This window comes from Pelophylax lessonae (genome assembly GCF_965119305.1).
Source record: "Pelophylax lessonae genome assembly, chromosome: 2".
Classification (NCBI taxonomy): Eukaryota; Metazoa; Chordata; class Amphibia; order Anura; family Ranidae; genus Pelophylax; species Pelophylax lessonae.
This window is the reverse complement of record NC_138769.1, coordinates 748493024-748520920: the sequence shown is the minus strand read 5'-3', so window position 1 is coordinate 748520920 and position 27897 is coordinate 748493024. Positions and strand designations below refer to the sequence as shown.

General features: G+C 45.6%; 2 protein-coding genes and 1 pseudogene across 3 annotated transcripts in view; 2 read left to right on the top strand and 1 right to left on the bottom strand.

Annotated features, from left to right (window-relative positions):
• The window catches only part of LOC309548382, a 482992-nt pseudogene that overhangs the window by 220784 nt on the left and 234311 nt on the right, over positions 1-27897 (bottom strand). The window lies entirely within an intron of this gene.
• Positions 3543-5346, top strand: LOC309548380 (gastrula zinc finger protein XlCGF66.1-like; the record flags this gene model as incomplete). The annotated part of the gene is made up of 6 exons (XM_082248321.1): positions 3543-3672; positions 4382-4516; positions 4603-4726; positions 4843-4937; positions 5023-5078; positions 5334-5346. The coding sequence occupies exons 1-6, from the start codon at positions 3589-3591 to the stop codon at positions 5344-5346; spliced, it is 507 nt and encodes a 168-aa protein (XP_082104447.1). The 5' UTR covers positions 3543-3588.
• LOC309548379 (uncharacterized protein) overlaps positions 6892-27897 on the top strand; it is a gene marked incomplete at both ends in the record, with an annotated part of 186587 nt that continues 165581 nt past the window's right edge. The window contains 2 exon segments of the mRNA XM_082248320.1: positions 6892-6948; positions 9354-10162. Coding sequence (XP_082104446.1) covers positions 6892-6948; positions 9354-10162 — 866 coding nt within the window.

The window sequence follows — 27897 nt, the reverse complement described above, 5'->3', positions numbered from 1 at the left end:
TGCGGATATTCCTTTCACACAGTGCCTGCTAGATGATATGCTCATCACAGGACTGACGGACCAGGAACACAAGCGGAACGTGGAGCTTGTGTTGACGAGACTCCCAAGAGCAGGGTCTAAAAGTGAACTTAGCAAAATGCCAATTCATGGTGCCTAAATTGGAGTTTTGCGGCCAACTTGTGGATGCGGAGGGTATACACACCACGGAAGCCAAGGTTGATGCTTTAGTCAAAGCTCCAGCCCCAACCAATGTCCAACAGCTGCGATCATACCTTGGCTTGCTGAAATATTACCACATATTCCTGCCAGATCTGGCACACACCTTTTTTCTGTTAAACAAGCTTTTGGAGAAACACTCCAAATGGGACTGGTCGGCTGCATGCCAACGTGCTTTTAAAGTTTCTAAGCAGAAGCTGTTGGCGTCACACATGCTCGTGCACTATGACCTCCAGAGGCCTCTCAGCTTGGCTTGTGATGCCTCACCCTATGGTCTGGGGGCTGTACAATCTCATATCTTACCAGATGGGTCAGAAAAAACTGTGGTTTTCGCCTCTAGGTCCTTGACAAAAGCAGTTACTCTCACATTGACAAAGAGGCTCTTGCGCTGATATGGGCAAATAAGAAGTTTCGTCTTTACCTGTATGGTAGGGAATTCACCATACTGACAGACCATAAACCACTTCTTTAGACCTTTAGCCCTGACAAGGGCATCTCTCAGACGGCTGCGGCCCGCCTTCAACGCTATGCCTTATTATTGGGAGCATACAGCTACAAAATCCAATATCGCGGTCATGATGCCAATGCTATTGCGGACGCGATGTCCCGTTTGACAGGGACGTCAAAGGCCTCTTCTCTACCAGTTAAGAGTTGTCCTTACACCAGCCTGTCCTTCTTGTCTTCTGGGGAGATAGCAGCCCATATAGCCAAGGATACCTTCCTGAAAACAATACTCTCCTGGGTACGGTACGGTTGACCTGCAACCGTCACACAGGATTATGAACCTTACTTCCGTAGGCGTATGGAATTTACTGTGGCTGGCAACTGTGTTATATGTGGAGACCGAGTGATCATTCCACAGACCCTCCGCAGACACATTCTGGACTTGCTACATATACTGGTCATCCCGGAGGCACACGTATGAAACAAAAGGCCCGAGGCTATGTGTGTTGGCCGAACCTAGACTCCGATATCAGGACATATGTGAATGCTTGTGCTGGATTTGCACAAACTGTAAGAGACCCTCCTCGAGGGTGCGTACAGCCCTGGACTTGGCCCACGGTTCCCTGGTTTTGCCTACACTTGGACTTTGCAGGCCCGATCAGAGGACACATCTTCTTGATCATAGTTGATGCCTATTCAAAGTGGCCTGAGGTCATTCCCGTTACTTAGCCAATGACTAAGGCGACGATTTCCATCCTATTACATCTTGCTGCTACGTTAGGATACCCCAGAGAAATCGTCACAGACAATGGTGCACAATTCACAAGCTAGGAGTTTCTGGGTTTCCTGACTGCCCACAAAATCACTGCACCTTACTACCCGGCTACAAATGGTCAAGCAGAACAGTTTGTGCAGACTTTCCATCGCTATTTCAAAGCTACAGTGGCTACAAGTAAACGTCAGTCCCTGTCACCCCAGCAGCTGGACTCCTTCCTTTCTGCTTACAGAAACACACCACATGCGACCACGGGGAAAACTGGGCCCGATCTTATGGGGTTTCCAACACTCGTTGGCTTCCTGCTATTGTCGTAGAGACTTTGGGACCCAAAATGTATAGGGTCTGCCTGGAAGATGGTTCCAATTGCAGACGGCATGCGGACCAACTGCGTCCTCTTTCTCAGCTGCCCAAATCCCTGACATCGGCTGAACCAACAATGTCTCAAGGATCTGAGCCTAGTGGATCATGATGCACGGAACTGATGATTGGGGGGACTCTGAACTTTTGAACTCAGCTCCAACAGAGCCCTCCAGTCTTGGTCCCGAGGTCTGTTCACCCTCTGAGCTAGTGGACCCTTTCTTGGCCCCGCCGGTGCCCATTCTGGCCAGCCCTGTTGTCTCCTGTCCTGAGTCACTGGGTTCCCATCCTCAACAACACTGTCGCCCTCCTGACCGGTTTCAGCTGCAAGAGCGGTTACAAGACTTTCGACGGGCCCGCCGAAAGTGATCCGATTCCATTTTATCCCCGTAGCTTCCCTGGAAGTTTGTTCTCACATCTGGATGCTGGAAAGCCATATGAATCTCCTGTGTTGGAGGACTGTTATTGGACAAATATTAGTTACTATTTTGTTGTCTCTCACACCACAGAGAATATAACAGCACAGTACAGGGACACAGTACAGGGACACAGTACAGGGACACAGTACAGGGACACAGTATAGGTGCACGGTACAGGGACACGGCACAGGGACACAGTACAGGGAGATGGCACAGGGAGATAGCACAGGACACCGTACAGGGAGATAGTATAGGGACACGGTACAGGAACCACAGTACGGGGACACAGTACAGGGGTGTGGCACAGTACAGGGAGATAGCACAGGACACGGTGGATAGTACAGGGACACAGTACATGGAGTAGAGGTGGGCTGAACACCCCCCTGTTTGGTTCTCACCAGAACTCTCGATGGTCTGGCAGTTAGATTTGCTATTGTCCTTCTCAAAGGACCGAAGAAGGGTCAAGTCTACTATTTTCCATTTGTTATCATCAGCTTATCTCTCAAGCTTATGGGGTGAAGGAAAGGCTCTGTCTTTTCTGGTAATGGCTCTTTCTACCAGAAGTATAGATGCTTCTGTGCTATCCATCATCAAGCTTCAGTAGCTCAGGTCTGCAGGACCACAACCTGGTATTCAGTTACACTTCATCAGGATTTTACCAGGTGAATGATAAAGCTGCTAAGCATGAGATTTTTTTTGGTTGTAGTGGTTGTAGGCTGCTGTGTGAGGTCATTTTTGGCCTATCGGTGGTTGCTTTGAAACCCTCCACCCATGAACATGGCTTTAGGACATCCCTATAAGTAAGAATTAATAAGGCTGCTCTGTGTCCTGTGATGTATAATACAGAAAACTGGAATACTGACTTACCTGATAAATTCATTTCTTGGAGTACATCACATGACACTGAGATTTCCTCCTCTATATTGTGGTTCATTGCTTGCTACGAAACTGATGTATTTCCTGTATGGGAGGAGTTATACCTGGGAGGTGACTTCCTGTCTTGTTTTGCCAGTGTCCAATCACCTGTAGGTGGCACATTACCCCTATAACTAAGGATTTATAAGGTCACTCTGTGTCCTGTAATGTATTCCAAGAAATTGATTTTACAGGTAAGTTACAAATCCAGTTTTTGTAATCATAAAGGGATCTTATTAGACTTTCTTTGTCAGCAGATCAAAACCTAAACAAAACAGACTTTACATTAATAATAGCAAACACTAAATTGAATGTTCCCCTGTAATGCCACTGGAGACCATTCTTACATAATAGAACGCTCATATTATACCCCATCCTAACACTGTACAACCAGTACAGTCCAGATAATTATCTTATCAATTATTGGTCTACAGGAAACCTGTATAGATCACATGACCAATGAGGATGGAGGAGGACTGGAGTAACATGACTGAGGGGATCGTAAAACTCACCCTGGAGATCATCTATCTGCTGACCGGAGAGGTGAGGAGGATTCTGGGAGGTCACATGACATCACTCTTATCTCTATTAATAAAACACAGACCTGACCAGGGAGGTGAGGAGGATTATGGGAGGTCACATGACATCGCGCTTATCTCTATTAGTAAAACACAGACCTGACCGGAGAGGTGAGGAGGATTCTGGGAGGTCACATGACATCACGCTTATCTCTAATAATAAAACACAGACCTGACCGGAGAGGTGAGGAGGATTCTGGGAGGTCACATGACATCACTCTTATCTCTAATAATAAAACACAGAGCTGACTAGAGAGGTGAGGAGGATTCTGGGAGGTCACATGACATCACGCTTATCTCTATTAGTAAAACAGAGACCTGACCAGAGAGGTGAGGAGGATTCTGGGAGGTCACATGACATCACTCTTATCTCTAATAATAAAACACAGAGCTGACCAGAGAGGTGAGGAGGATTCTGGGAGGTCACATGACATCACTCTTATCTCTAATAATAAATGACAGACCTGACTAGAGAGGTGAGGAGGATTCTAGGAGGTCACATGACATCACGCTTATCCCTATTAATAAAACACAGACCTGACCGGAGAGGTGAGGAGGATTCTGGGAGGTCACATGACATCACTCATCTCTAATAATAAAACACAGACCTGACCAGAGAGGTGAGGAGGATTCTGGGATTCTAACATGATATTCCAATTGGTTCTACAATACAGAGATTTCCTCTTCTGAAGTCAGGTGATCATATGACCATCACAGTGCCTCCATGTGACTTCCTTAAAACTGAGAGACACAACATGCAGAAGATTCTAGAAGTCACCAAGAAGATGATGGAGCTGCTGACAGGAGAGGTGAGCGGTGCTGGGAATTCTGGGACATTATCCAGTAACAGACAAGGGGTGTGTCTGGATGGTGACTGTATCATTGTGTGTGTCAGGTTCCTATAAGGTGTCAGGATGTCACTGTCTATTTCTCCATGGAGGAGTGGGAGTATTTAGAAGGACACAAGGATCTCTACAAGGACGTCATGATGGACAATCAGCCGCCCCTCACATCACCGGGTAAGAGGAGACTTTATTGTAAAGGAGAGAGCAGTACGGAGGCTCCACCTAGATCCCCCATCATCTGATAAACACATAGAAACAATGTATTCAGTCAGTGTGTGTGTTTCCTACAGATGGATCCAGTAATGGGAACCCACCAGAGAGATGTCCCCGTCCTCTGTATTCCTGGGATTCCACACAGAAAGATCACAACTATGTAAAACATCAGGTAGATGAGTAACAATCGCTGGTAATTATGGTCATTGTATACGACAGTCTGTTTGTTACAATGAATGTTTTATTATATCTTTCAGAGTGGAGACCTCGAGGATGATCATATTGTTGTTAAAGAAGAGTTTACGGATGAGAAGTATGGAGTGATGGAGGAGTTTTCAGAAGGACACAAGAATGTGATGGAGCCACCTAATGCCTGGAACCCACCAGAGAGATGTCCCTGTCCTCTGTATTCCCGGGGTTCCACTCAGGAAGATCACACCATCCCTCACCAATACAAGGTTGGTAGGATGGAGCATCTAGAACATGGACTTATCAATATACGAAGTGATATTACAATATTGAAGCTTATGTTTTACAGATGACCTCTTCTAATATTTTCTTGGTTTAGGGTGAAGATCTGAGAGATATAAAAGTCGAGGTTAAAGCAGAAGAAGAAGAGAGGTATGTGAGGGATGATCAGCAGTCTATGGAGGAGGATGGAATAACGGGGACATTTATAGAGGAGGACACTCCCACAGAGATCAGCACAGGTGGGTCATTAACACTAAATACATTCCTCCACCCATACTGCTCACTGATTGGTCCAGAGTATGGTGAGGACTGGGAGATATCAGCCTGTAATACCCTGGTCACTTTCCTGAGTTGTAGTTCCCATCCTGTATATCTCTCGGATAATCTTCCTTCTCTGTGCTGCAGACACAGTTCATATATCTAGGCTGGATTTATGTTGATTCTGGGGTTCAGCTTGTCGTGGAAATTACTGGAGTTTGGAGCATAGAAATTCGCTCTGTGCGCTGAAAACTTTGCTGCGCTGAAAAGCGCACTTGTGGATATTAATACGTGCCAAACGCCATTAATCCCTTGTACTGGAAAGTACAATGCACAGCTCTTTTGTATAAGGTTATCCCAGCACGCTCGGCAACAAAGGAAGAAACAGACGCACGCTGTGTCATATCGATGCCAACTGAAGGGTCTCTCTGTGTCCTACAGAGCAGAGCTCAGGTTTATTTACAGCCAGAGAACAAAAGGGGGGTTACAGGGGGGTGGCTTCAAGACCACCAATCACAGGCATGTATACATTCAAAAGTAGAATAGAAAAGGAGTGAATGCTTACGGAACAACACGGCCGTATGCAGAGACTCTTAACTGCCAAGTGAACAAAGAAACATGGCTGCCACATGGATTCCCATCGACTCGGCCACGCTAATTCACAAGCATACACTCTCATCGTAACCTGTTAGAGTGGATCCTATATAATATAGTTAATAAAAACCATATTTGATAGTGATCATGCTATTGTTCCAGTGAATGGAACTTTATTATATCTGCAGAAGACAATAACAGCAGTATTTCAATCATATGGATCAAATATGACAGAAAGATGCCATCCATTAATCCTGGTAAAGGGCAGATATTATTAAAACGATAAGAATTCCACGTCACAAACATATCTCTGCAGTGAATACCGGGACCCCGGCTGGCTGATATACATTTATGTAGTGGAGTTCTCCTTGCACTGCCATAGATCTGGACCGGCACCGCCGATAGGGATGATCAGGCAACAAGTAGCGTGCAGTCTCCATTTAATGGAAGGTTTCCACAATTACAGGTTTTCCTCAATGCCAGTTAAAGCAATATTCCCTGCGCATATGGATTACCGGTAAACTGACACTGGAAAACATAATGGCAATTTAACTAAAAATGCATCCTAAAGAAATGTCCACATACATATTAATAAAATTTCCACAACGAGCTGGTAGCAAAATGTTGATTTTCTCCATAGGCGTTGAATGGCTTAGGCATCTCGGACATGTGCTTAAGTCTTTTATCCCATACACGGATGTACGAGATGTCTGACAGAACAATTCTCCCGGGGGTGGAGGGATATGTCTGTATAGTCTCACACCCAAGACACTGAGTGCAGTCTCAGGAGACGGGAGGCAGCGATGTGGGACTTCTGCAACTTGTCACATTTATATTTGTTGTATCATCGGGGTCATCTGGTAAATAGTAAAGAATGACATAATTCAGCAAGCTTCTCACTGCAGAGAAGTGGGACACAAGCCATGAGGTAACACAACATGTAGAAGAAGAAAAAAGCTCCACATAGTACAGATCAATACAATCATTCCATTTATTAACCTAGAAATATCTGTCACACATCAGTAGAAATGCACAGTGTATCTGCTTGGTGCTCGGCCCAGCTTCAGCGGGTGTGATGATGTTAGAATGTTATGCTCCAGCCAACGTGCTGACACCATTACATCAGAGATCAGACCATTAATCCGGCCCCCGATGACATCATCTATGACTCATCACAGAAGAATCATGTGGAGCGTTTTTTTCTTAGGAATTCTGCTATACCTCTGTAGGATCCTCCTAGGTAAGTGCTAGGCTGGTGCTAGTGAGGACATGGCTTGGTTTTGTGGGGGGTGAGTGTAGCACAACAAGGGACCCGAGAAGAGGAGGATCGGGGCTGCCTTGTGCAAAACCAACTGCACAGAGGAGGGAAGTGTAGCACCCTCCTAGGTAGGTGCTAGTGAGGGAGTATAGTTTTTGGCTCTGTCTGCCTATCAGAGGAGCAGCAGGCAAATCTATATTGCTTTCTGCCTACCAGAGAGCAGGATCTGTTAGTGAGGTCTGCTCATTGTGCTCAGTATGTGATTCATTCTGTTTAGAGAGTGTTTCACACTGGTCCAATAGGGAGGCATGTTGGACAGTGGGAACAAAACCTGACCAATGGATGCATAGGCTTTGATACAGTCCTGGTGATTGGCAGAGACAGGTTGTCTCTGTGCATTATGGAATACTGTATGAAAACCAGGAGCACATGTGCTGTGGGGTCTTTGGCTGGAGAGCAGAGTCCCAGAGGGAGGAGGGCGGCTGCCTCCTCCTCTGAAGCAGTGGCATGTGGCCTCAGGAGGGTCGTCTTGAGGGCCAGAGGAATGGATCTGAACCCAGAGGTCCAGGAGAGCTGACTGTGGGGGAGACACTGGAGACCCTAGAAAAACAGTATAGTGAGTACAGGAGATCGTGTCAAGGGGCCTGTCCTGAGGGGGGCCACCACAGGAGTAGGATAGTCTGTGGATGGGTGTCTGCAGCCAAGGAAGAGGATACTAAGGAGAGTGTCCTGAAGATAAACTTAGTTCATCAAGTCATTTGGAAAAGAGACTTAAAGCTAAATTCACCTCAGTGGCAGGGTGTATCAACAGCCTGGCTGTACCAAGAGATAGAAGTCCTCAAATCTTGTGCATAGTTAATATGGAGTGGAGTATCCCACTATGCCCTTCTCCCATCCTTAATTTATCAATAAAACACAAAAACAACTACATACCCCTTGACTTGATTTTTCTCCCCCCCCCATCCTCACTCTCTGACCTCTGGTAGGGCTCTGCCCCTCTGTTATTCATAACTAAATCATGGCCCAAATCAGAGAGTGCAGTATGTCTTGTGTTGGGAATATGGCAATGAGCGATAGAGGGGGTGGGGACACTCATCCTATAATCCCCTCATCACTGTCACTCCTATAAAAGACAGTTCTCGTTGTGTCCTCACTCTCTGACAAAGGTCCATGAATAAAGAAATGCACTGGTAGGAGATCCAGGGGACCAAGTTACTAATTACCTTGAGGGTGGAATTGTAACATCCTCTGAGACAAAGCTGCCTGATGTGGGCGGAGTCCTGGTTTAGGATAACCAATCTGCTGTCGTCTAGTAATAATCTTTTTATTTCTATTTTAGTACATGGTCGGGAGATGAGGAAAATCTCAGAAGATTGTCTCACTTTGTCTCCAGACTGTAAAGTAGAAGATGAGGACATCACACAGTATAGTCCAGGAGAAAACCCGGCTACCTCAAATGTCTATCCGGTGCCACACAGTATAGATGGACCATCGTATTCCTCTTATCCTGAGGAACCTCAGACTGTGAGGGTCGGTGCCAGACAATCGTATTCCACTTATTCTGAGGAACCTCAGACTGTGAGGGACAGTGCTGGACCATTGTATTCCTCTTATCCTGAGGAACCTCAGACTGTGAGGGACAGTGCCGGACCATCGTCTTCCTCTTATCCTGGGGAACCTCAGACTGTGAGGGACGGTGCCGGACCATTGTATTCCTCTTATCCTGAGGAACCTCAGACTGTGAGGGACGGTGCCGGACCATTGTATTCCTCTTATCCTGAGGAACCTCAGACTGTGAGGGACTGTGCCGGACCATCGTCTTCCTCTTATCCTGGGGAACCTCAGACTGTGAGGGACAGTGCCGGACCATTGTATTCCTCTTATCCTGGGGAACCTCAGACTGTGAGGGACTGTGCCGGACCATCGTCTTCCTCTTATCCTGGGGAACCTCAGACTGTGAGGGACTGTGCCGGACCATTGTATTCCTCTTATCCTGGGGAACATCAGATTGTGAGGGACTGTGCCATCCTTCCAACAGACAAGAAGTTTTCCTGTACTGAGTGTGGGAAAGGTTTCCATTTTAAATCCCATCTTAATGTGCATAAAAGATCTCACACGGGGGAGAAGTTGTATTTATGTTCTGAGTGTAGGAAATGTTTTGTAAAAAAATCAGCACTTGTCAAACATCAGAGATCTCACACAGGGGAGAAGCCTTTTTTCTGTCCTGAGTGTGGGAAATGTTTTTCACAGAAGTACAATCTTTACACACATCAGAGATCTCACACGGGGGAGAAGCAGTATTCCTGTCCTGAGTGCGGTAAGTGTTTTTCAGAGAAGTCCAGTCTTTGCAGACATCAGAGATGTCACACAGGGGAGCAGCCATATACCTGTCTTGAGTGCGGGAAATGTTTTTCAGAGAAGTCCAATCTTTCCGCACATCAGAGATCTCATAAGGGGGAGAAGCCACATGTTTGCCCTGAGTGTGGGAAATGTTTTACACAGAAGTCCAGTCTTTGCAAACATCAGAGATCTCACACAGGGGAGAAGCCATATTCCTGTTCTGAGTGTGGGAAATGTTTTACACAGAAGTCCAATCTTTACAAACATCAGAGATCTCACACGGGGGAGAAGCCCTATTCCTGTCCTGAGTGCAGGAAATGTTTTTCTGATAAGTCTCATCTTTACAGACATCAGAGATCTCACACGGGGGAGAAGCCCTATTCCTGTCCTGAGTGCAGGAAATGTTTTTCTGATAAGTCTCATCTTTACAGACATCAGAGATCTCACGTGGGGGAGAAGCAACTTTCCTATCCTGAGTGAGGGCATTGCTACTCCCTGAAGTGTCCTGTCTTCCTCTACATCAGGGATCCCACACAACTCTTGAGGTATATGAATGAGTGCCTTGAGTGCAGGAAATGTCTTCTATATGAACTGGACATTACAGTTTCTCATGTGGGGAAGAAGCACACCCTGATATACACCTCAGATATACTCCATGGCTGACCTTATTAATGTAAGAAACCATTCATAAGAAGATCACCAAAGCTATCCATGAACTGTTGTACTGTGTTGGCCAGTGATGGCAGTAGAAAAAAAGTCATTACCTTTTGTTGGCAATTTTTTTTGTGATGTAAGCTTTGCAAACACTTCGTGGTCTATTAAAAGAAAAAAAGTTGAACAAATGTGACAAGCATTCATACAGCTGTGATGAATTTTGGCCTTAATGTATTTTGTACAGTGATTTCCTATGATCACTGGCTCCATCTAGTGGCCATAATGTGGTATTGTACAATGACAGAGCACCCTTGTGCCTCTATTTGTAAACCCAGGCACATAATCTAGCCGGTTCTTCTCTTCCTGAACCATTTTCAGTTCGGGGAAAGAAGAAAGCAAGATCACAGTACATAAAAGCAGCACATTTATACCCACACACCTTAGTTAGGCACATTTGAACCCTTTGATTGCCTTAAGCTAACCCTTTGATCACCTGTGTCACCCAACCAGTGCCATTAGTACAGTATTTTTCACTGATCAATGTGTTCGCTTCACTTGCGATATCAGATAGCATCCCTCCCAACCAGGGTCAGTTAGTCCTAGATTGTCCACTACTCTGTCACTCTCGCACTCACCGTTGATAGTATAGTGTCTGTACGGATCAATATATTGATTATGAAAATAACCACACTGGTTTCCTCTTTAGTAGAATGTCCCCGAAAATGCAATGGTAATAGGATCAGCCCTGATACTAGCCAGCACTTGTGTTTACCACCCCCAACAAGTGCAGTGTCAGTAGATCACTGCCATCTCTAATACACTGTACACAAAACTGCAGTGTTACCAGGATCAGCCCCATTCTCCGAACACTGCCACTTCTGATTCATTGTACACAAAACCGCAGTGAAAAAAATATAGTGCAGCGGTGACAAGTATATAAACAGTCCAAGAGAAATATACAAAATAAATTAATATAGGTGAGTCCCAAGTGAAGAAGTGAAATTTACTGCCCAAGGAGGTAATGTGAGTGATAAAGGAAGGGTTGTAGACCCAAAGTGCCATATAGCAATTGGGTCATAAAGGCTCACATTGTATATCATAGGTCGTCCCGGCATAGGCTGCATCCATGGATGTTCCAATATATGGCCGTGTAGTAAGGATAAAGAAGGCTGGATCTCCCAATCAACCATTCACATGCAGGGATAAGCCAAACAACACAGACATAGTGTAAATCCGCTAATACACAGTTTATTAAAAATGGAATGACACTTACAAACATTCAATGATAATAGCACATAGATTGAGAATGAAATTATGCAGTAAATGGCATGGTCTGACGCGTTTCGTCACACCTGACTTTTTCAAAGGCTATGGTAATATCCTACAAACATCAATTGGATGTTTGTAAGTGTAATTCCTTTTTTAATAAACTGTGTATTAGCGGATTTACACTATGTCTGTGTTGTTTGGCTTATCCCTGCATGTGAATGGTTGATTGGGAGATCCAGCCTTCTTTATCCTTACTACACGGCCATATATTGGAACATCCATGGACGCAGCCTATGTCAGGGTGACCTATGATATACAACGTGAGCCTTTATGACCCAATTGCTATATGGTACTTTGGGTCTAAAACTTCTGGTGAGCGCAAATTGATTATTTTATCCCGAAGGTGTGGGGACCTATCTGCTTCCTTTATCACTCACATCACCTCCTTGGACAGTCAATTTCACTTCTTCACTTGGGACTCACCTATATTAATTTATTTTGTACATTTCTCATGGACTGTTTATATACTTGTCAGTGCTGCACTATATTTTTTTCACTCGATTTCCAACAACTTTATGTCAGTTGATTGTGCTAGCAGCTTTATTTCAGTTTATGTTAGCACAGTTTAATTTTTTTATTCCACAAAACCGCAGTGTTCGCAAGATCAGGCCTGATCTCTGTTAGAACATTTTTTTTTCTAGCACACAAGCAGTCCCTGACAGCCAGGAGCTCTTTTTCCCATGAGTAGCACTAGGTACCTGTCATTTTAGTGCCCAAGATCTCCAAAGAAAGGTACACTAGTGAGGAGGCCTACAGAATTCTGAGTATGACAGATGAGAGCGAAAGTGAAGCCTCACTGTCAGAAGCCAGCTCAGAATATGAAACTATAGAAAGCAGCAGCCTGACAGAGAGCTCAGACAATGGAGAAGATGTCCCTCCTAAGAACACTATACCCACCCCAAGGTTTCTGAGGTGCTAGAAACACATCATTTTGCTCATATGCAGCAGAGTGCCAGTACTAGCACTGCATGGTTTTTGGTGATCTGGCAAGTAACAGATGCCTAGTACATCCTGGCATTTTTACACCAGCACTTCAGTATCTTATGGTGATGTGGAGAGTCCCAGAAGTGCAGTCCAAGCTGGTGAGGTGGCTAGCACTAGTTGCGTCCCGCAGCCACCTAGAATTCAAGCACGGGCCCATAGAGCACATAGTGTTGTTATGTAACGGTATCAGCCAAATGATCAGACCAGTGGTGATGTGCAATTTCTACTTTACTTAACAATGTAGAACATAGATTACACAGGAGATCATGAGGACAGGGGTTTGCAGTACAAAACAGCAATATGAGGAAGGGAGGAACAGGCATAACACATACAGTATGAAAACAATTCTATTTCAGTTCTACTAATGGCCACTAGATGGCAGCAGAGTGCTCTGAGTTCAGTTTACGGATAGGATAAAGAGCAGAAGATTCTCACGTGTTCCAAGAGATTACAAGCTCATTCAGCAGACTGTGAGCTGAGGGGATTTCCTGCTGGCACAGACTTCACACAGGCGCTGCTGATGCTGACTTTGGTCAGAAGGCTCTGAGGGCCGCAGATAGGACCAACCCACTGCTTGGACAACTTCTTCACATGGACTGTAACAGAGTCCTCTCCAGTGACTGGGACTTGGATAGATGCTGTGTGCTCTTGTGCTCACTGCTGGTGGCCCACACACCAGACTAATCGAATGAGGACCCAGCACCTGGGGGCAGCTCACTTGCCCAGTCACTGCTGTCCCATCAGGCAGGATCTCTCTGAGCACAGGAAGCTGGGAGGAGCTGGCATTTATACTCCCTGGGCGTGTCCTGGAACTCAGGGGATGCTGGGAGCCCAGAGGATTGTGGGGAATTGAGTTAAAGGGACTTGCACCTGGATATGCTTGCAAATCCTAAAGGGCAGTCTCCAGATTTAACAGCAGCTGTCTGGGGTTCAGGTGAAAACTGTGTACTTCACAACCCTTCTTGACTTTTTTTGGAGCTGTTTTTTACCTAAGACCTCTACAATTTAATTGTGGACCAAACTAAGCTGTTTGCCAACCAGTTCATTGCCGCCAACCCAAATTCATACATTGCCAGACTATTAGTGTGTAAATTTATCAGTTTCTGGATTTAAAATGTAAGCGTGGGGTGGTAAGGTGGTGTTAGCTTCTATGCCAGGGGTGTCAAACTCCATTTCATCGTGGGCCGCATCAGCATTATGGTTGCCCTCAAGGGGCCAGTTATATCTGTAAGATTAGATGCCCAGAGCACCCCATGCCCCCTTACATAAAATGTCAAGATCCCCACCACCATCAGAAGCCAAGAGTCACCCACTCTTCTTTACATCACAATGTACCCCCTTACCTTGTGCTGCTGCCAGGAAGAAGATGCGGGTGGATCTGGGAAGAAGTGCAGGGTCTGGAGGAGAACCAGGAGAGCTGGAGTCAGCTTCCAGAGTCTGGTGAATGCTCAGACCAGGGGAGGCAAAGGAAAGGTGGTGGTGCGGCTGCACAGAGAGGTGCAGGATCTGTAGGAGGAGTTCTGCTCTCCTCTCTGCTGCGAACTGCTGAGAAGAGAGGGGGGCAAAGACAAGCCTTTCTGCAGCTGCACAGAGGAGTGCAGGATCTGGCAAATGAGTTCTGTCCTCTCTGCTGCCGACTACAGAGACAAGGTGGGAGCAGAGACAAGGGGGGTTCCGCAGCTGCAGGAGAGGCTCGAGGGCCATATGAAATGGCCTGGGGGGCCGCATTCGGCCCACGGGCCTTGTGTTTGACACCTGTGTTTTATGCTTTGGCATTAACGTTTTTCACTTTTTGCTGATTGAGATTTCTTCAACCACATCGATTGATATGAATGGAGGAATCTGTTAGGCTATTTTTTCTTTCATGTATGCCCAGCATTAGGAGCGTGGGGTTGTCAACAAGTAGTAACTCCTATGCTTTGGCATTGGCTTTTTTCTGGCCGAGATTGCTTCATCCACATTAATTGATGTGAATGGAGAAATCTGTTAGGCTCTTTTTGTTTTCATTCAGCCCACAGGCTGCATGAAAAAAAGAACATTACGTTATGACATTTATATATATTTCAGAGACTTTTATCATTAAAAATAACATTAAACTCTTAATCTCCAACATAGAGCACTATGAAGTTATGCCCACCAAAGGGTATATAGACTATACATTTGTTTCAGTGAACTTATATTTACCTTACAGGCTGTTCTAAATGGTTTACATTTAGAAAATGTGGTAAAAAAAAAAATGGAGCATATAGCCGCTCCATATAGTCCTCTTCATGAGATCTGTAAACATAGCAATATAGAATACAATATATAATCATCACACCTACAGGCTTATATTTCCAATTGCAGAGAACAATTACAGCCTTAAATAAAAGCAAACCCTAAACATCAAGAGCCCATGCTCATGGCTTTACAAATTCCAGTAGGCAATAGCCCAGTATTTTCTGTACATTAGCTAAGTAGATTGAATGTCTTTCAAGTATCTGTAAAACATAAAGACCCGCACAATCTGTTTACTGATGTGTCACCAATTATGACAGACCATGACTGATCAATGGAAAAAATAGAATCTCTACCTAGAGCAGCTTGCCACCTTTGCCAGCCAAATGATCCTCAGATCCAGCCAAATGAAATAGAGAGAGAATGCCAGCTGGGTGCCGCCTCGCATAAATAAGGTCCCCCTAATGAACTGCACCTGACGGCATTGGCCAGCTAGCGATCCGACCACTTCCAAGATGTCCCCCATTTCCCTCTGGGAATAGTGTGTATGCATGCGCACATGCCCAGATAACATAAACTGGCCCAGGAAGGACTGGTGTCCTTTAGCAACCCCTGGGCGCAAAGGTGAGCATTTCCTTTAGAACAATCACACGAACATCGCCCAGATCATGTAATGACGGTGTCCTGTGCCCAGTGAACTGAGCACAGCTCTGGTGCCTGGCCCCATCTAGCAGACAATCCCACTTCCCATCCTGCTCCTTCTGAACAATAATACATGAGCAATAACAATCCTCAAAATAGCATTTCATTTGGCAACATTTAACGACTTCCCGTCCGCACTAGAGCCGAAAGACGGCTACAGTGCAGATCTTAATTGCCAGGAGGGCGTCCACGTACGTCCTCCCATGCATGAGCTGCCTGTGCGCTCCCTGCGGAGGGTGTGCAGCTCGCTGTGATCAGCGAGTCCATGAGACTCAGCTGATCACAGATCTCATCTCCTTTCCCACTGGAGCACCTGCTTATCAAAATCACCTTTTGAGGTCCTCCTGAAAATGGTCTAGTGCCATAAACTTCCTAACTGATACAGCATAATTGTGTTTTAGTCCTATAGAATACCCAATCAGGGTATTAAGTTTAGACACATAGTATATATAATCATGCATCCGCTTCCGGTATAAGCGTTTCATTTTTCCAGTGTAAAATGATCCACAGGTATATGTCATGAGATAAACTACACCTGTTGTGGCCCAAATTACATGGAATCTGGGCTTGGAATTTTCACCATTAGGGAAAACACAAGTTATGCTTTCCCTAATAAATAAACATTCGGAGCATCCACCGAATTTAAAGGTACCCCAAGGACCTTCTTTTTCGATTTGGTACAAGTCTATCTATCTCTTAAAGACCTGCTCCGTCTATACATCGCTTCGGGGAATAATTTCCTACAATTTGCCTACAATGTCATCTGTGCTCCCTATGATGGTGACAGTAAGTTGTAATGAACTTGACTGTATCATCTGACTTTCCATCCGATATCCTACGTTTAAATAGGAGTTCAGAACGTGGTCGTCCGCATGCCCTTTATTGGATTTTTTTTAGGCATGTTTTTGCTGTACCCACGCCTTAAAAGGTAATCTCAAAGGGCTAGGGCCTCTCTTTAAAAGTCCTGAGGACCAGAAAAATTATGTTTAATGTGGAGATACTGCCTGTATGGGATAATTCTTATCAATGTTGTGGGATTGGCACTGTGGGATCTAAAAATAGTATTGCCTGCAGTCTCTTTCCTAAATGAAGACATGTGGAGACCGCCATCTGCATCAATAGAGATATTAAGATCCAGAAAAGCAATATGATTAAACACAGAATGTGTAAAATAAAAGGTTGAAGTTGTTGTCCTCCAATATATTGAGAAATGTGTACAGTTCTGTTTTGGGACTCGTCCACACCATAACGATGTCATCAATGAACCTGTGCCATAACAAAATGTTTAGGTTGACAAGTACTCCCTGGAAAAAATAGCTGGCGCTCTCACCTGCTCCCCCCCCCCCTCCAGGTAGAGGTTAGAATAGGAGTAACATGTCCCCATTGCCACTAGGGATGCACCGATCCGATATTCGGATCGGATATCGGCGCCGATATGGCCATTTTAGATGGATCGGGGGATTGGTAACATTGACTGATCCACTGGCCGATCCGGTTTTTGCTGAGTAACGGCTCAGCCATCCCTTACTAGGTGCAGTAGTAGTATGGGATGGGAGCTGCTACTTCCTGTATAGGTCCGGCTCACAGACGGAGTGATATCAGATGCACTCCGCCTGTGAATGGAGGAGCCACACACATGAAGCAGCGGCTTTGCTCTGTACTGCAGCGGCTTGCTTTGTGTGTAGCTCCGGATCGGTTCCGTATCGGTATCGGCGATTTCACAACGCCAGGTATCGGTATCGGGTCCAAAAAAGTCGGATCGGTGCATCCCTAATTGCCACTAGTGATGAACGAACATCGGACGGGGCGGTTCGCGAACGCGATCCGCAAACTTTCTCAAATGTTCCCGAACCGCAAGTTCGCGGCGGACCCCATTCACTTTAATGGCAGACGAACATCACAAAACCTCCTCCTTTTTTTTTTTTCAGCCAAAAAATGTATTTATTTTTTTTCTAAATCAGCCAGAACTGACAGCAGCCAGTAAATACATGTCATATACATATAGGGTCTATTCAGACGTCTGTAAAATGGGTCTGCATCCATTCCACAATTTAGTGGAACGTTTACAGACCCATTGATTTTCAATGTCAGTCTGAAAAATTAGGCATTCACAGGATAAAAAAGTAAGTGTCGGTCAGTACAGGCCCCAAAAATTAGCCAACAGGCGTTCACCTGACATCAAAGAACTTTGTATTCTATGGCTGGAGGTACATTAGGCATTCACAGGATACATAAGTAAGTGTCGGCCAGTACAGGCCCCAAAAATTAGCCCACAGGTGTTCACCTGACAGCAAAGAACTTGGTTTTCTGTGGCTGAGGATACATTATGCCAGTGTTTCTTAACTTTGGTCCTCAGGGCACACTAACAGGCCAGATTTTAAGTATTATCATGGGGAGATGCAGACTAGAATACTGCAATCACTGAGCAGCAAATTATATCACCTGTGATGTATTTCAGTTTTCTTGCAAACCTGGCCTGTTAGTGTGCCCTGAGGACTGGAGTTGAGAAACATTACATTAGGCATTCACAGGATACAGAAGTAAGTGCCAACCAGTACAGGCCCCAAACATTAGCCCACAGGCGTTCACCTGACAGCAAAGAACTTTGTATTCTGTGGCTGGAGGTACATTAGGCATTCACAGGATACAGAAGTAAGTGTTGGCCAGTACAGCCCCCAAAAATTAGCCCACAGGTGTTCACCTGACAGCAAAGAACTTATTCTGTAATTCTGTGGCTGGAGGTTGCTGTGTGGAACAGGGACAGACTGTATAGTGACACAAGTCGCTAGCTAATAGGTCCACAAAAATCTTTTGTCAGTGTAGGGAGAGGTTGCTGTGTTGAGCTGGGACAGACTGTAGCAATTAGGCATTCAACGGACATGAAGGCCTTTTATGCCGCTGTATTTACCTAAGACAGGGACCATGAATTGTTATGGGTGGTGGCGGATATTTGTGGCCTGTCATGAGGAATTTGAACCAAACATGGTTTACTGGTCACATGTGTTGAATTCCTCCGAGATCCATGCCTCATTCATTTTTAGAAATGTGAGGTAGTCAACACTGTCGTGAGCTAGGTGAGTGAGCTTATCGGTCACAATCCCCCCTGCTGTGCTGAACGTCCTTTCGGACAGGACACTGGACGAGGGGCAAGCCAACAGTTCAATTGCAAATTGTGCAAGCTCTGGCCAGAGGTCAAGCCTGCCCACCCAGTAGTCCAAGGGTTCATCACTTCTCAAAGCGTCCACATCGGCCGTTAACCCGATGTAGTCGGACACCTGTCGGTCTATGCGTTCTCTGATGCTGGAGCCTTTGCAATCATCGCATTAGTCGCGGTAAGCCCAACACTCACCTAGGGACGATCCGCTGGACAGATGGAAAATGGGGTTTCCATCCGTCCAGATTTCACGGATCGGATCGGATGTCAGCGGACATGTCTCCGCTGACATCCAATGCCCCATAGACATGCATGGGGGGGGGACCGTTCAGATCCGCCAAAAAAACAGACAGGTGGATCTGAACGGTCCACCTGTGTGAAAGGGGCCTAGGAAGGCACCTGGACTCCCATCACCGAGCCCAGTGGGAGCAACGCCGTCAGAACCCACAAAGCCACACTCCAGGCTCTCACCGTCCAGCCTCTTCTCCTTCTCCTCTCTCCTCACAATTGTCCTCCACTCCACCTTCCATCATGCCATCCTCACGTTTTTCTAGAAAAAGGCAGGCTTACTGTGGCCCAAATGTTCGAGCGTAAAAAAATTATGACGCCGGATAACCCTCTTGCCCAACGGTTGACCGCTGACTTGTTAGAACCGATAGCCCGCCAACTACTGCCATATAAACTGGTGGACTCGGAGACCTTTCAAAAATTTGTGGCCACACCACTATGGAAGGTCCCAGGAAGGAAATATTTCTCGCAGAAGAGCATCCCAGAGCTATATGGCCGTGTTCAGCGGCAAGTGAATGTATCTCTGGCACACAGTGTCGGTGCCAAGATACATCTGACCACAGACATGTGGTCTAGCAAACACAGGCAGGGAAGGTATATAACTTTTACTGCCCACTGGGTGAACCTTGTGACGGCCGTCAAGCATGTAACCTGTGGCACCCGTGTAGATTTGGTTTTAACGCCACGGATTGCATGCAGGCCTGCATCTTCTCCTCCTACTCTATCCTCCCTCTCCTCCTCGCCTTACTCCTCCTTTTCCACTGCTACCGTCTCTACTGCTACCGTCTCTTCCGCTACGCCGCCCAAGATCCCCAGAACCTATTCGGCATGCCAGGTGAGACGTTGCCATGCTGTGCTGTGTCAGTTGTGCCTGGAAGCCAAGAGCCACACTGGTCCTGCACTCCTTTCAGCTTTGCGTTCACAGGCAGATCAGTGGCTAACACCACTCAATTTGTCAGTTGGTAAAGTGGTGTGCGAAAACGGTGCCAATCTGCTGAGTGCGCTGAAACAGGGCAAAATTACACACATGCCATGCATGGTACACGTCCTGAACTTGGTCATGCAGCGATTCGTTGTCAAATACCCTGAGGTCCAGGACTTCTTGCAGCAGGCCAGGAAAATCTCGGGCCATTTCAGAAGATCTTACACAGCCATGGCTCACCTTGCTGACATTCAGCGGCGACACAACCTGCCCGTCAGACGTCTTATTTGTGACTGCCCGACGTGATGGAACTCAACCTTGTATATGCTTGATAGGCTGCTCCAGCAGAAACGTGCAGTTAACAACTACCTGTTCAAACTCTGCTGCAGGACAGGTTCTGGGGAGCTTGGGTTTTTTTCATTGCGCCAGTGGCTGCTCATGCACGGCGCATGCAGACTTCTGCGGCCATTTGATGAGATCACCAAACTGGTCAGTCGCAGCCAGGGCGCCATCAGTGACATCATACCTTACGCCTTCTTTCTGGAGCGTGCATTGCGTTGTGTCATTGATCAAGCCGTCGAGGAGCAGGAGCAGGAAGATGAGGAAGTCGCAATGCTGGATAAATATAAAAAGCATATTATAGTGGATTTGTATTGTGCAACATTGTGACTGGTGAGCAGTTCTGCAGTGATACTACAACTACAAAGAGTGATAAACGCAATTAGAAAAAAGTATTATAACTGGTGTGATAGACCAGTGGCCCCCCAAAACGACAGATTGAAGCGGGGGTGTTATATAACAATATACTTTCATAATAGTATATTTGGGTACTGCAGACATTTTGCCTCTGCATCATCCACGTCATCTTCCCCACCGCTAACATTAGACATCTCGGAGTAGGCAGGAATAGCGGGGACCAACCTCCTTTGGCTGATCTGGGTACTGTTGTCAGAGTGCTGAGTGGCGGCTGTTGCTACCTCCTCTTCCTGCTCCAATGCCAAGAATGGCTGCGCATCGTAAATGTCATGTGATGGATCGGAAAATAATTCCTGTGACTCAAGCGAAGGGTATATGGTGGTGGTGTCTTTGGGGGTGCACACAGCAGAGAGTGAAGAGGGTGCAGATAGAGAGGATGAGGAGGGTGCAGAAGAGGAAGGCTCAGTGAGCCACTCAACCAAGTCTAGTGCGTCCTTTGACGTAATTGAACGCACCTTCCGCAACTTCCCATTTGGTTCCGGCGTGGTGCTCCTGCCCTACCCCTACCACCCCTGCGGAAGGGCCTGCCTCTTCCTCTGCCTGTCATTTTTTAAATTACCCTGTGACAAAAATCTCTAGAGAAGCGCAGTGTATGTGGAAGAAGGTATATAACACCCCGCTTCAATCTGTAGTTTTGGGGGGCCACTGGTCTATCACACCAGTTATAATACTTTTTTTCCAGTAACGTTTGTCACTGTGTGTAGCAGAGGGAACGCAGCAAAACAGGCAAAATTTCTGCAGTACCCAAATACTCTATTATGAAAGTATAACACCCCGCTTCAATCTGTAGTTTTGGGGGGCCACTGGTTTATCACACCAGTTATGAAAAATATTTTCTAGTAACTTTTGTCACTGTGTGTAGCAGAGTTAACACAGGGAAAGAGGCAAAATTTCTGCAGTACCCAAATACACTATAATATGCTTTCTATATTAGAAAGTATATTATAAGCGTATTATACCACTATGTACTGCACACCAAACAATAGTACACCTATACCAGTCCTTTAAAGGACTTTTGTGGACCTATTACCTAGCGATTTGTGTCACTCAGTGTCGGTTCACACTGATGTGATCACAGAGATCGCATGTAATTCGGAGCACACTGCTCCAAAAATTACATGCGATGTCTGTGCGGTGCAAATTCAGCCATACAGTTTGTATGGCTGAATTCGCTCCGCAATCGCAGTGAACACACACAGGACCCTTTTTTTGGTCCACAGCAGAATCGGATCGCACTGATGGTTCACACCAATGCGATCCAATTCTGTGTGAACTGTCAGATCTCACTGCGGTATGCGATCTGAGCTGGGGGTGTCGTTAACTTTGAATTGACACCCCCAGCGTATCGCATATGGCAGTGTGAACTGCCTGTGCTGCGGATGCGATTCGGGAACATGCAGATATATTCACAGTGTTCCAGCATTGCATCAGTGTGAACCGGCACTGACAGTCTGTCCCTGCTCCCCACAGCAAACATCTCCCTACACTGACAAAAGACAGAATATAGATAGTACACCTATATCAGTCCTTAAAAGGACTTTTGTGGACCTATTACTGATCGATTTGTGTCACTGACAATCTGCCCCTGCTCCACACAGCAAACCTCTCCCTACATTGACAAAAGGCAGAATGTAAAATGGCAGCCAGCTCAGGTCTATTTATAAGGTAGGGGGTATGTCCATGTGCTGAAGTGTCTTAATTGTGTCACGGGTAGTGTTGAGCGAACATGGACTGTATTATTCGGGTCCGTACCGGATAATTGGATTTTTGTTACCCGGACACGGACCCGAAAAGTTTACTGTGTGTTCGGGTTAAAAATCCATGTTCGGTAATTTTATTTCCTGTTTTGTATGTAATGGCGCGCTTTTAATGGCGGGCTTTCAACAGCCAATCAACAAGCGTTTAACTGGTGTGCCAAAGAAGCCATCACAGCCATGCCTACTAATGGCATGGCTGTGATTGGCCAGCTGAAGCATGTGACCCAGGTCTTTATAAGCTCGAGACACAGCGCGCTGTGCGTCAGTCTGCTGTAGTGTAGGGAGAGAGCACACACAACGGTGCTGGCTGCTGCTGATTAGGGACAGACAGGGTAAAACAACATTGTGCCCGAAAAGAATGCAGGGACAGGTCGGAGTGTAGGCAGGGAAAGATATTTGAGCATTTTAGGGACAGGCTCGAGAGATTAGGCAGGGAGAGATTAGGAGACACAGGACAGAACAATTGTCCGTTAGCGAACTACATCGATTTTGCTGTGTGTTGGTGCAGTGAACAATCTTTTTGCCCTCACTTGAGCCCACTGAGGAGGAGAAGGAGGGAGAAAAAAATATATTTTTATCAGTCTGTTGTGTGCAGCGTTCAGCTATATTTTACTACAGATTGCTGTTCTAATCTGCTATTTAAAAATTACAAAGTTAAAGGGGAATTTTTTTTTCCCTTCATAGCCTGCTGCTGACCGTGACATAAAACATAAGACACTGCTGTGTTCACATCTGCTATTGAAAAATCACCAATTTTATATACTTATTTCTATTCTGCTATTCAATATACACCCTTTTGGGGTAAAAAGAATTAAATTGCGGCATAGTCTGTATCGGTACGTGTGAGATACACCTTTCAAATTTTTTGGGTGCATCTTCTACTGCCGAGGATTGCAGGGCGCTTCAGTTTGCCTCCTGTTCCGAACTCCTCCTACTCCTCTTCCTCATCCTCATCCTGCCTTTAGGGTACAAAAAATTGTAATCGGGGCCTAGTCTGTGTTTGTACGTGTGAGATACACCGTTTCATAAAAATGTTTCTATTCCGCTATTCAATATACACCCTTTTGGGGTAAAAAAAATTAAAGCATGTACTAGTTTGAAATATATAGGGGCTGTTGCTGCTGCTGCTGCAAAGAAGGCCAAATATTATGCGGGTTTCAAAAAGAGAGCTAACTCATTCCTGGATACAATAGCCTTATATTTTACATTTTTGACACTGGTCGTTTTATTATATGTTATCTCAGAAAGTCTCTAAGAGTCCTTTAATCTCCATTCAATAACAGTCTGATGCCAGTATAGAAAATAGAGAAGGGGGGGGGGTTTATTCCCCTGACTCACGGTTTTAAGCAGCCTGTCCCTTTTACTGGCGCTCCGTTGGGCTGTCTGCTTTCTTGTCTTCCACAGTTCTGTGACCTCCAGGTGGCAAGTTAGCGAGGCTTCTCAAGGCTTGAGACTGGTGGATGGGATGGTGGGGTATTGAGGGATCTCTCTCTCCCTTGCTCCCTATCAGTGCTCCGGTGGTTCACGAGGGGGAAGACGGCTCCCACATTCACTCCCTCGGAGGCCACCTTTCACCTCCCGCCTCAAGCCGCGGCGGCGGCTGTATCCAAAGGAGCGGCGGCTGCAAGATGACACGGCCGGAAGACAGAGAAGACACCTGCCGAGGTGGGTCTGAGCAGCCTAGTGGGCCATAGTTGAGGACGCCGAGAGGACACCAAGGGGGGGGGGGCAAGCGGAGGGGGCCGGAGGTTTACAACGGTTGGGTAATCTGCACACCCTCGTCAGACATCAAACGCTCAAGGTTCGGATCGGAGGGTGGGTCGGGAACGAGCAAGATACTCGGCTTCATGTTGCAGGCAGCCTTCTCCCCCGCAGCCTACGTGCACGCCGTCAGGCTCCTCCCCCTCATGACGGGATAAGTCTGTCCTGAAGACAATTAATAGTTCACCGAGTCATCTTAGGAAAGAGACTTAATTATAATTCACCTTTAATGGCAGGGTCAATCAACAGCCTGGCTGTACATGAAGATAGAAGTCCTCCAACATTGTGCATAGTTAATTAATGAATAACTTTTGCACAAACCAATCAAAATACGCTTATTGCTATTTTTTTTTGCCAAAAATATGTAGCAGAATACAAATTGGCATACAAGGATGAAAAATTTAGATTTTTTTTTTGGGAATGTTATATAGCAGAAAGTGAAAAATATTGTTTTTTTTTTGGTGTTTGTTTTTTTCAGAATTGTCGCTCTTTTTTTTGTTTATAGCACAACAAATTAAAAATCGCAGAGGTGATCAAATACCACCGAAAGCTCTATTTTTGGGGAAAAAAGGACATCGATTTTATTTAGGTACAGCGTCGCACGACCGCAAAATTGTCTGTTAAAGTAACGCAGTGCCGAATCACAAAAAAACCTGGTCATTAAGGGGTAAAATCGTTCCGGGGCAGAAGTGGTTACAGACGGGTTCGCGCTATAAAATGTTTCTCAGGGCTGCAGTTCCTCTGAGCTCCCCAAGGTGGTGATCATACTTTTACTGAGACGGGAAGTCTCTATGGAAGATGGGAAGTGATGTCAGGCACAGACAGGAAGTGATGTCAGGCACAGACAGGAAGTGATGTCAGGGATGAACAGGAAGTGATGTAAGTCAGACAGGACTCTTTATGTGAGAGGAATTATAGAGAAGACGTTGGTGGAAGTATCAGCGGAGGAGGTAATGAGATTGTATTTTATCATATCTCCCATCACTCTCCCTTGTAGGACTCCATATTTCTCTGTCCCCCTTTTAAGTCTGATGTACACACAGATATGTGAACATTCTATATAATGTCACAAGGTCTTCATATCTCTATAAAAGAAAATAAATGGTGAAATATAACCTAATTGGGTGTACAGTGAGGGGAAAAAGTATTTGCCCCCCCCCCTGCTGATTTTGTACATTTGCCCACTGACAAAGAAATTATCAGTCTATAATTTTACTGGTCAGTTTACGTTACCAGTGAGAGACAGAATAGCAACAAAATTATCCAGAAAAACGCATTTCATAAAATTTATAAATTGATTTGCAATTAGTGAAATAAGTAATTGATCCTCTATCAATCGGCGGGATTTCTGGCTCCCGGGTGTCATCTATACAGGTAACAAGCTGAGATTAGGAGGATTCTTCTAAAGGGAGTGCTCCTAATCTCAGCTTGTTACCGGTATAGAAGACACCTGTCCACAGAATCAATCAATCAGATTCCAATCTCTCCACCATGGCCAAGACCAAAGAGCTGTCCAAGGATGTCAAGGACAAGATTGTAGACCTACACAAGGCTGGAATGGGCTACAAGACCATCGCCAAGCAGCTTGGTTAGAAGGAGACAACAGTCATTGCGATTATTCACAAATGGAAGAAACACAAAATAACTGTCAGTCTCCCTCAGTCTGGGGCTCCATGCAAGATCTCACCTCGTGGATTATCAATGATCATGAGAACGGTGAGGAATTAGCCCAGAACTACACGGGAGAATCTTCTCAATGATCTCAAGGCAGCTGGGACCATAGTCACCAAGAAAACAAATGGTAACACACTACACCATGAAGGACTGAAATCCTGCAGCGCCCGCAAGGTCCCCCTGCTCAAGAAATGTATGGGCCTGTCTGAAGTTTGCTAATGAACATCTGAATGATTCAGAGGAGAACTGGGTGAAAGTGTTGTGGTCAAAATCAAGCTCCTTGGCATCAACTCAACTGTTTGGAGGAGGAGGAATGCTGCCTATGACCCCAAGAACACCAATCCCAATTGTCAAACATGGAGGTGGAAACATTATGCTTTGGGGGTGTTTTTCTGCTAAGGGGACAGGACAACTTCACTGCATTAAAGGGGCAATGGACGGGGCCATGTGCCATCAAATCTTGGAAGAAAACCTCTTTTCCCTCAGCCAAGGCATTGAAAATGGGTCGTGGATGGGTATTCCAGCATGACAATGACCCAAAACATTCGGCCAGGGCAACAAATGAGTGGCTTAAGAAGAAGCACATTAAGGTCCTGGAGTGGCCTAGTCAGTCACCAGACTTTAATCCCATAGAAACTATGTGAAGGGAGCTGAAGGTTCCAGGTACCAATTGTCAACCTCCAAACCTTAATGACTTGGAGAGGATTTGCAAAGAGGAGTGCTACAAAATCCCTCCTGTGATGTGTGCAAACCTGGTGGCCAACTACAAGAAACGTCTGACCTCTGTGACTGCCAATAAGCACGAAGTCATGTTTTGCGAAGGGGTCAAATACTTATTTCACTCATTAAAATGCAAATCAATTTATAACCTTTTTTTGAAATGCGTTTTTTTTTTTTGGTTATTGTTATTCTGTTTCTCACTGGTAAAATAAACTGACCAATAAAATTATAGACTGATCATTTCTTTGTCAGTGGGCAAACATACAAAATCAGCAGGGGGTCAAATACTTTTTCCCTCACTGTAGCTGATCACATTGTCCCCAAACGTTACCCCTAAATAAAAGTTCCCTGTGAGGTTCCATTCACACCGTTCCTTCTAAATGCATTTCCACACATGCCTTTACGTGCGTTCGCAGTGTGATATTTATGTGCATTGTGTTGCATTTACATCCATATATGTGTGTTTCCATTGCAAAAAAAATGCAGCTTACACACAGTACAGGGAGACCATACAGGGACACGGCACAGGACACAGTACAGGGAGACAGTACAGGACACAGTACAGGGAGATAGTACAGGACACAGTACAGGGAGATAGTACAGGACACAGTACAGGGAGATAGTACAGGACACAGTATAGGGAGATAGTACAGGACACAGTACATAGAGATAGTACAGGACACAGTACAAAGAGATGGTACAGGACACAGTACAGGGAGATAGTACAGGGAGATAGTACAGGACACAGTACAGGACACAGTACATAGAGATGGTACAGGACACAGTACATAGAGATAGTACAGGGAGAAAGTACAGGACACAGTACAGAGAGATAGTACAGGACACTCTACAGGGAGATAGTACAGGACACAGTACATAGAGATAGTACAGGGACATAGTACAGGGAGATAGTACAGGACACAGTACAGGGAGATAGTACAGGACACTCTACAGGGAGATAGTACAGGACACAGTATATAGAGATAGTACAGGGACATAGTACAGGGAGATAGTACAGGACACAGTACAGGGAGATAGAACAGGGACACGGCACAGGGTGTAAGGTTCTGGCACTCTCAGTGCCTCCTATCACATTTATTCCGGGTGATTTCCATCTACCTAGACAGAAGAAACACATATAGGTGTGTTTCCCTTTAAGGCTGAAGCTGTCATCACCCAGCGCCGGACTAGATGGCTATTTAGGGCGTCGGTTCTCACTCACATGTGTTCGTTCAAACACCAGTACCTGGATACTAATCTTGCTTGAAGCTTCCATGCTTGCAAGCTCTCCTC